Source organism: Dama dama, chromosome 18 (assembly GCF_033118175.1).
Source record: "Dama dama isolate Ldn47 chromosome 18, ASM3311817v1, whole genome shotgun sequence".
Lineage (NCBI taxonomy): Eukaryota > Metazoa > Chordata > Mammalia > Artiodactyla > Cervidae > Dama > Dama dama.
This window is the reverse complement of record NC_083698.1, coordinates 49,592,213-49,602,073: the sequence shown is the minus strand read 5'-3', so window position 1 is coordinate 49,602,073 and position 9,861 is coordinate 49,592,213. Positions and strand designations below refer to the sequence as shown.

General features: G+C 39.1%; 1 protein-coding gene across 2 annotated transcripts; it reads left to right on the top strand.

Annotated features, from left to right (window-relative positions):
• Positions 1–1,030: 1,030 nt before the first annotated feature.
• CAV2 (caveolin 2) lies at positions 1,031–8,407 on the top strand. 2 transcript variants are annotated; one of them, XM_061165310.1, is made up of 3 exons: positions 1,031–1,260; positions 1,582–1,769; positions 6,165–8,407. In XM_061165310.1, the coding sequence occupies exons 1-3, from the start codon at positions 1,111–1,113 to the stop codon at positions 6,313–6,315; spliced, it is 489 nt and encodes a 162-aa protein (XP_061021293.1). In that variant the 5' UTR covers positions 1,031–1,110; the 3' UTR covers positions 6,316–8,407. The 2 variants fall into 2 exon arrangements, with proteins under 2 accessions (XP_061021293.1, XP_061021294.1); XM_061165311.1 differs by lacking the exon at positions 1,582–1,769.
• Positions 8,408–9,861: the final 1,454 nt, after the last annotated feature.

Genomic DNA, 9,861 nt, shown 5'->3' with positions numbered 1-9,861 from the left:
TGCAATGTGGCTTTATGATAATGGTTTGTTTACATGGTTCCTACAAGGTAGTGAATATGTGAGTGCATCTTAGAGAAATCTGAAATCTTTCAACAGGATTGATCCAAAGGAAAAGTAAGTTATAATTGGGGGAGAGAGAGAGAAATCAGATCTCCCCTCAGGGTCTGAAGGGGCACACCTGAGGGGCAGGAGGCGTAGGTGCCCAATTCCGTATGCAGATATGGCCTCCAGCAGACTCGCCTACTCTATGGGCCTGGGATAACTGAATAGCTGAAGCACTGGCAAGGTCCCCTGGCACTTGCAGGGGCGCCTGGCAATCAGGTGTGTTATGGCTTCTTATCTCATGGTGCAGCAATAACAAAGCTGAATGAAAGTGGACTCTGTGTAGGGACCCCTTAAGAGTTTGACTTGGGTTGCCTCATTTCATTCTCACGCGACAACGCTGTGAAGCAGGCAGCCCTGACCCGGCTCCCATTTTACAAGGAAGCAGCTGAGGTTCCAAGAAGCTTGGGACCTTGCTCCAGAGCACACAGGTAAACGGCAGAGTGCAAGTTAAGGCAGACCTTCCTATTCGATACCCCTACGCTCTTAACCACCAAGCTGCCTCCCTCCAGTGTGTCTATTTTCTTGTCAACATGCTGGCTCTTAGGCACCCAGTTCTGAGTGTCGTACAACGTGACCCCAAAATCCTTCCAGCCCTTCTGTGGGCGGAATTCGGGTCCTCATCCCCGAGAGACGCTTCGCCCACCTGAGCAAGCCGGGATCTGCCTGATTGGGAGCCCCCCGTGGGAGCCCCCGCCGCCCCCGCCCCGATCCCTCTCCTGGCCTGCGGCCGGACTGGGACCCAGCCAGGAAGAGGCGGCGGGTTGTGCGGGACCGAAGCCACCTAGCCGGCTGCGTTCGGCCCCCGCCCCTTCGCCCGGCCGCGGGGCGGGACTAGGGTCGCGCGGGCCGGGTAACAGGAGCCAGCAGTGGGAAGCAGCCGCCGCCCGGGCCGCGCGGGGCGAGGCGAGGCGGGGCGGGGCCGGGCGCGACGGGAAGGGGAAGCCGCGCGGGCCCGGAGCCGCGCCGCACCAGCCCGGCTGCCTCCACCGCTCATCAAGCGCCGCGATGGGGCTGGAGACCGAGAAGGCGGATGTCCAGCTCTTCATGGATGACGACTCCTACAGCCGCCACAGTAGTGTCGATTACGCAGACCCCGACAAGTTCGTGGACCCAGGCAGCGACCGAGATCCCCACCGGCTCAACTCGCATCTCAAGGTGAAGCCGAGGGCGGGCCCTCCCCTGGGTTTGAGGGCGTCCCAGGACCCCCGCCAAGGCCTAGGATGAGGGTGCCTCCTCTACCCTGCTCCGACCCCAACTCCCACACTTGCCACTGGGTCAGCCCCGCAGGGTCTGGGGCCCAGATTCTCGCCGCGGGGCCGCCTACGTAACCAGGAATTTTTTTTACCAAATCCCTGTTCTCGCACCGTGACCCTAAGAGAAGGTGGGGCATCCCAGTCAAGTCTCTGTCCTGAGTACTCCGGGTCCTGGTGAGGCGGCTGGAGGGCAGTTCAGGATCCGCGAGTCTTGTCTCCGCAGGTGGGATTCGAGGATGTGATCGCAGAACCAGTGTCCACGCACTCCTTCGACAAAGTGTGGATCTGCAGCCATGCTCTCTTTGAAATGAGCAAATACGTGATCTACAAGTTCCTGACGGTGTTCCTGGCTATTCCCTTGGCTTTCGCTGCGGGAATTCTCTTTGCCACCCTCAGCTGTCTGCATATCTGGTGAGAAGGGGCACACTGGGATGGGCCAGCTTTCTGAGACGTCGGAATGTTCTTTGCCACCTGCCCCCTGCCCTCCCCTTCTTCCAGCTGGGCAGAAGAATGTGCATCATTTCCCAACCTAGTAGCAGGAACTGGGAGACCTGGAAAGGCAGTGTGCTTCGATTTGTAGGTAGGGTTAGGAGTTAAAAACAGAAGGTGTGTCCCTCTGTCCTCGGGTGTGCTTTTCCATTGAGTTGCTAAGGCCCAGCTGATGGTGGAGGTGGAGGTCTGGAGGCCGTGCTTCCTGCCACAGGCAGCGCCCTCCCAGGGCCCTGTTTTGACTTATGCCTCTGGTTCCGGGCAAGGCTCTTACTTCTTTTATTACCTTTCATTCAGTCACCACCCGTGTTTGGGGTAAAACAAAAGTGATCTCTGAACAGAATGCTAGGGACAGTATCATTGCAGAGGGATGTCAGACCGGGTTAAGCAGTGCTATGGAGGGGTTGCTCCATGCCTGCCACTGGCAAATGGCAAGGATAAGACCAGAGAAGATGCAAGGTGTGTGCAATTAAGGTGTATAGGCTCCCAGCACAAATGAATGAAAATTCAAACTACAGATAATGAAAATGAGAAGGCTTCCAAGTTACTTTTTCACCTCTGAAACACCGATAGGAGTGGCATCTAGGGCATTAAAGGGAAAATAAATATAGAAACCTGTTGGACATTTTAGGATGTTTTGAGTCACTTTCTTCACAGAAAAATGCATCATAAAGCTTCAGAGAACATTTTCAAGCATTAAAAAATTTTTAGGGAAATGTCACATTTGACCTGTAAGTTGTGTTATTGTTGTTTTAAAAGATGTCCACTTTATTCTGAGAGGAAGAGCATTCAGATTATCCCTGGTATGGCAACAATTGTGAATCTTGTCTTTTAGGGTAGTCCTGGAGAAATACATAACCCTTGATGCTGCCATATCTTTTTCTTAATCACTTTCTATGGTAATACCACACCCTAATACATCTTGTGTTCATTGTTAGAAGTTATGAAATTGTTCTACATTTGCCTTTACCATCTGAATTAATTTGTCAGTTAGCTAGCTGGTTAATTCAACTAAGAAGATTTATTGAGTACTGAGTTTGCGCCGGGTACTGGGCCCAGGATGAATATGATGCAAGATCTGCCTTCAGCTTACTCACAGCACATCAGGGCAACTGGCTAGGTACAGAGGTGGCTGCTGAGGGAAACACCTAAATCTGTGGAGGAGGGAAACACAGGGAAGGCTTTGTAGAAAGAAAAGAGTTTAAAAGACTTTTTAAGGATAAATTGAAGTTCACTCAATTTATGAGATTAAAAATTATGAGATTAAAATTAACAATTTATGAGATTAAAAATAACAAACATCAATTTAATTTGATTACTAAAAGCTGTAAACAAACTATATTGAAAGTGTCAAAAGACTACTAAGAGGAATGAAAATCTTTGCCTTTTTTACATGAACCGCTCCTCAAAGGCCAGATTTACAAGCAGGTCATATTTAGGTATTAGCATAAATCAGCACATCTTTTGAATAAAACCAGTCATGTAACCTCTATGTCCACTTTCTCACTTTCCAAAATGTGAAAAACTGAGTGACCACACCGTATATTATGAAATGCTGGCTATGGAACTATTTGGAAATACAGACTGCCAGTCAACAAAGCTAGGCTTTCCTAAAGCACTTGTGGAATAATTGATAACAAAAGGGTTTTTATTTACCAAATGGTAGAGAGATATAAGTAAAACTACAATTAACCAAATGATGCTTCTCTACACCTGGCTCTTCTGAGAATGGGAGATGTTTTTGGTGTAGTGCTTCCAGCAGAGAATCATCAAACCACTTTTTTCCAACCACAGAAACTGTATTATTTAACTTCAACTTATTTTTCAAATTACTTTCATGTTGGGACATTAATATTTAACTGTCATACATCTGTCATGAGGCAGCTGTGATTGCAAGTAGAGGAGTGACTTCAAACAAAAATGTTTAGAAGTTAGTTTATATCTTGATAAAATAGGTTTATTATTAATGGATTACATTCCCGTGACACAATAAGACCAGATCAAGGAAAGGTCTCATAGAAGAGCTAACTTATTTTAAAACCTTATTTTTTGGTGGTCAAGGCTATGAAAATATGCAGTTAAAAGCTCTTTGAACCACACTCCGTGGTCACAACAGATCTGACTTTAGATTATTTAAACAAACAGCAACAAAGCACTCACAACTCAGTCTGATGATGTTGGATCCTAGGACAGAAGTATATAGGACATTAGGAACAGGTGAATTGGTTTGAGTTCATATCAGAGACAGGTTTGAATCTGTATGCCATTTGACAAACGCAGGTCATAAGTGGATCATATCAAAGAAATGTAACTTGATACATTTTACTCTGCCTTTTACTTTTGCTTGAATGTAATTCAAATATATAATCTAACTGATAGAAATGCAATAGTAACAGTCTCATTTCCCAGAAGGTTTTAATACAGCTAACTGCTGTGACAAGGCAATCTGCGTGACACTATAAATACAAAGCTAAACAAAAGTCCCAGTTCTCAGGGATTTATTGTCCAATGGATGAATATATCATTTTGCTAATTATAAAATGTGTTTAAGAAATGACTGAGGCTGACACTCTTCAGGCTGACACTGAGCCTGAACGAAATTGTGGGTCACTCCAGATCGCCTGGAGTTTCAGAAAGGGAACCAGCTGGGATGTTAGAACACAATTTAAGTTTGTTGTCAAAGAATCATTGGATCCTCTGATCCAAAGTGAGAGAACAACTTGAAGAAAATGAAGTTAAAATCCTATGAACTGAGTCCTCAAATGTGGGTAACTACACTTTTGTCCTGTGCTTATTTCCCTCTTAGGACATGGAGATCTAAGGCACTAGAGGTTAGAAAATTTCTCAGCCTAAGAAAGAATGGAAAATGCGTTATATACTGAGGAAAGTGAATTTGGTTAGGAAGCGTTCCAATCTAAACAAGTCAATTTGAGATTATTTTGTCATAATTGTTTTTATTATATATTCTGACTTCATAATAGTTCTATTTATTGTTCATCATAATGGCAGCATCATATGGACATGTCAGAGATGCATAGTAAGTGGTAAGCCTGATAGCTGGTCTCTAAGATTTCCTGTTCTTACATTAATTTGGAGGGAATTGCCCAAAGCCACACATCAAGTGAGAAACATAATGGAATAAGAAGTCAAAAGTTACCATCACTCAGGTTTCTATTCAACCATTTAGCTCTAAAACACCTAGTAATTAATTTTCTTTAAAAAAAAAATTGCTTCAAATCTTTAGCACTTGGGGAAAAAACACAAGATAAATATAATTTTTGTAGAAAGTCCATATGAATAATTCAGTAGTTTAAAAATATCTCAAAATCAGACAAATGCCTGATCTCCTCTTCATTTTCGGCTAAATACAACAGACCTTTATTTAAGTCACTGTTTAATAGGAAACCAAGAAAATCAACCTTACTTCTTTGTGCTCACCCAAGTAATAATAAAAATTCTATTAAAGCCCTCCAGCAATGCCTGAGAGTTCACAAATACTTTTGTGCCCAAAAAGCACTACAATGACAAAGAACATTATTCAGAGGATTACTGAAAAACTTAACCAACCTGAGGAATATGAAAATATGTAGTTACTTTAAGAAAAGGCATACAGAAAAAATAAACTCAGGGTATTCGAGTTCTTCTTGTCTAAGGATTCTGACATAATTGCACGACTCTTTTAGCTACACTACACAACCCTTTTCAGTATGTGTAATTACTATGAAAAATTAATAATATAAAGCATAAGAGAATGTTAAATTCACTTCAGTTCAAACGTTTACCAAGGGTAAAGGATGTCCTCGCTTAAAAGCTTACATTCTAATATGAAAGAGAAACATAATCATCTATTTATGATATCTTTTGGTAAATTTGAGAATTAAGAAATTTGTTTCAGTACTTCAGAAACACAAAAACGGAGTATCCAACCTATCGTGGTCCAATGGGGAGGGAAGACAACAGGAAAAGCTACCAGGAAGTGGAACTTCAAAGAAATATGAAGATTTAGGCAGGTTAATATTTAGGGCCAGAGATCAAGTAAATAAATTTACTATTTTGTTTAATTTTGCTTTACTATTTTAAATTGCCTGCTACCAATAGAAATAATATTGGTGTTGATCACATATATGCCTGTTTATTTTTTTTAATATATTTTTTGTGTATCTTATCACAATGTAGGTCACTGTTGATTTGTTTCAAATGCTCAACCTGGCCTGGGTGAATTGGACCACTGTTGTATCTTTTCATGCATGTGCAAGAGTCAGCGGCCTTACTTGGTAACAGCAGCAATCCTTACATATCTCTCTTCCTCCATTCCAGGATTATAATGCCTTTTGTAAAGACCTGCCTGATGGTCCTGCCTTCAGTGCAGACAATATGGAAGAGTGTGACCGATGTTGTCATTGCCCCATTGTGTACGAGTGTAGGACGCAGCTTCTCTTCCGTGAGCCTGCAACTGAGCCACGACTGAATACTTGGGCCCCAGGTCCAGAGACCTGGGTACTGTACTACTTGTTTTTATAACATGAAAGCACTACTGTTCTGTTATTTCCCCAACTGTTCAGATTAAGAAAGCTATTAAGATGGGCAACCACATGTAGAATGTTTATTGGCAGGTCTTTTCAAATAACGCTTTTCTAATTAAAAGTCAAGGATTTCATATCTAACTTTATAGCCAGAATTATTCAGTAGGCAACAATTAATTTTAAAGGCAGACAGTTTTTTCTTTAGTACAAAGGTATGCATTTTATAATGATGAATCTGCAATGATCAAGAGAACTTTCTCTCAAACACTACAATAGTTTTGTGTACAACTGCTCATAAAAATAAGGAATTTCCTATTTTTTCACTCTGGAAGTAATACTTTTTAAAACCTTTGCAGATAAAGTCATAGGGATGCTTAGAGATAAGATAATACAAAGATCCTAGAAATTACAGTAACAAAAGTGACGATAGGGGCTCTCAAATAAATGTGAAAATAGATTCATGAAGACATGTTCCTTTAAATAGGGTATTGTTAACTTACAGGTATATTTAATAAGATGTTTCAATTTACTGTATATTTTGTAGTTATTGTACATGTTGCCCTAATCAGATTGCTTTAAAGCACTCTTTTTATATTTGCTATCTTCTTGTACTAATATATAGAAGGAGTAAATGTATCTTCCATAAGGAACTTCATTGGTGAGATGGCACTGTCTAGATTACATAAGCATATGCATCTTCTTTGGTAATTGAATGCAAAAGAGAGATATACAAGGCTTTTCTTTCTTACTTTTCCAAGCGAAATCCTTAAATGTTTCATGACTAATGTTTATCTGGCTGTGATCTTAATACAAACCTAACTGATATTTCATCTAAGAGATTATTTCTGTCTTGTAGTTAAAAATTAATCCTGTATTCTGCATTCTTATTAATGTTTCTCTTTACCTTCAAGTGATATTGGTGCTATTAAATAACACTGTATAATAATGGCTATTTCTGATACTTAAGTACAATTTCAGCTACAGTAATTCATGTATTAACTTCAGCAAAGTTGTTAACTTATTGGGTCCATGCTACTGAGCTATGTATATATAAATTAAAAAGTAATAGCTACAAAGTTTCAAAATATTATCTAATATGAGTCTTACTGCACAGTATAAAATTATTATTTTTGAACTGTAGAGTCCTATTTCAGTGTTATGAGTCACTGTTGTTTTAAAAATCTCTATTCTAAAATGATAGGCCTATACAAAAGATGTCTATAATGTGAGTGGTTAACTATAATTTACACATCCTAAAAGTGTGTCAATGCTCAAATTTCAGAATTACTATCAGAACTTGGATTAACAGTCCTTTGAATAGTTTCATAGATGACAACTCCTCATTCAATGAAAATTAATTTTATTTTCCCAAGTTTCTAAGACTGGTGAATATAAAGGATGATTGAACTGGAATTCTACTGGGGAACCAAGCAAATGAATGATTAAATTATGAAGCTTATATTCTTTTGAAGGTAACTACAAAAGAGATTTTTTTCAAAACTGTCTTAGGTCATTATTAGAAAAGACTCATGATCATTAAAGCATTACTACTCATTTGACAATATGGATGTTACTATGTTAGTCAAAAAGGTCAATCAGTCTCATGACTTTATAGTTATACCTTATATTTAAGATGTTTTTAAAAAATATTTGGATATGTCATTTGAGCAAAAGTATTTGATTAATAAAATATCTATTTAAATAAATAATGGCTTCTATCTTTTCAAATAGCAAGTTTTTTCAAATTGGCAAGTTTTAAAGCCAAAATATACATACATAGTCATATAAAAGTAACCTATTAACTTGTAACAAGTAGACTATATGATATCCTTATTTCTGAATAGCATTGATCATTTTCAAAATTACTTTTTATTGAGATTTGTCATTAACTATTTTATTTCAGAGACTGAAATTTTGTACCAAGTGGATCTAGGTTTCATGTACAAATATGTTGGTTCTTTTATTTGTGAGTGGGGAAGAGGTGGGTGATGGTCGACTTTCCCAGTATCTATAATAAACTTTTTAAAACTTATAAAATGTGTTTATTGCTTTTATTTCATATCAAGTTCATTAATAAAGAACCTTTTAAAACTAATTTTTCCTTATTAAAAACTTATAATAGGTAAACACACATGAGTTATTGCTTATTTAGGAATATATTTGTGAAAAATTACATGATTGGTAATTTAATTTTTTATTTTCCCAGCACTTAAGAGGTTCCCTATAAATTTTTCTATCACTTGATGAATATGATAGAATAGCATGTTCTTCAACCAACCATACTTCATATTCTTCATAAAACAGTCTCTTGCTAATCCTAAATAAACTCATATTTCTGTTTTCAATTTTTTAAATAAGAAAGGAAAACAATATAAATCACATGTATTTGGATACTAGTACCAGACCAGAGTCCAAAATTATTTTTGGAAAGTTAGTATGTGAAGAGTAGCTGCTGATATTGGCATAGATTTTCTTGCTGTGAGTTAATCTGGAAAAATGACCTACCTCTAATAATAAAGTATGTGTTTGGCTTTGTGAAATGCTCTTTAAAGATGTGGAGAACTTAAAAGTCCCTCTTTTCAGTAGTTGTCTACATCCCATGAATTTACTTAAATAATTTTCTTGGGAAACCTTTTCAGTAGTTGTCTACATCCCATGAATTTACTTAAATAATTTTCTTGGGAAACTGTTGGACTTGAGTGAAAAGAGCCCTCCCCTCCAGGTCAGGCATCTGGTTGCCTATCTCAGCACTGCCATTACTGAGGTATGTCACCTCCTGCAAATGGTTTAATCTCAAGGTCTCAGTTTCCTACCTTTAATGGAAGGATTGGACTCAAGGATCTCTTAGGAGTTTCCCATCTTCTTGTTTTCTGTGAGTTCCTTAGAACGAAGTTTGGCTATGTATATGCAATCTTGTTGTTCAGTCCAGAAATTTTTTTAAATCAATTTTTAAAATCATGAATTTTCTAACAAAGGACTGGCATGCTATAAATACAGGAATTAATGCACAGTTAAGTTGACTGAGACTTTAATTTTCATGACAGGGATTCCTAGATTTATAATAATTCTATCTCCATCATTGTGAAGTTTCCCCCCGAATAATATATTACTCTATGTTTTAAATTAATTACATTTTATTTTATTTGTAGATTTTTTTTTTCTTCTAAAATTACTGCTACACCACCATGATCATTGCCATCTTCTTTTGCCTATCTAGTTGCTATAGCCTCCTAACTGGTCTCACTCCCAGTTTCAATATGATCTTTTCCAATCCATGTTCCCCTTCAAAAAAGAAGTGATCTCATCAAGACTCCATGCCCCTCCCCTGTGTACATTACCAATTACACGTCATTGCCCTTTTAATAAAATTCAAACTCTTCAGCAATGTTCACAAGGCCTTCACTATCCACACACGGTCTTCAGAAATTCTCTTCTGAAGCACTCACTGAAGTGCCCAGCCCTCTCCTGTCTCCATGGCAGCCTCACTCTTC

Excerpts from the sequence above, each read along its gene's own strand:
- CAV2 (XM_061165310.1), top strand. The coding sequence starts at position 1,111 with ATGGGGCTGGAGACCGAGAAGGCGGATGTCCAGCTCTTCATGGATGAC. Across the intron at positions 1,261-1,581 it reads GGCTCAACTCGCATCTCAAG|GTGGGATTCGAGGATGTGAT; the intron begins GTGAAGCCGAGG and ends TTGTCTCCGCAG. Across the intron at positions 1,770-6,164 it reads CTCAGCTGTCTGCATATCTG|GATTATAATGCCTTTTGTAA; the intron begins GTGAGAAGGGGC and ends CCTCCATTCCAG.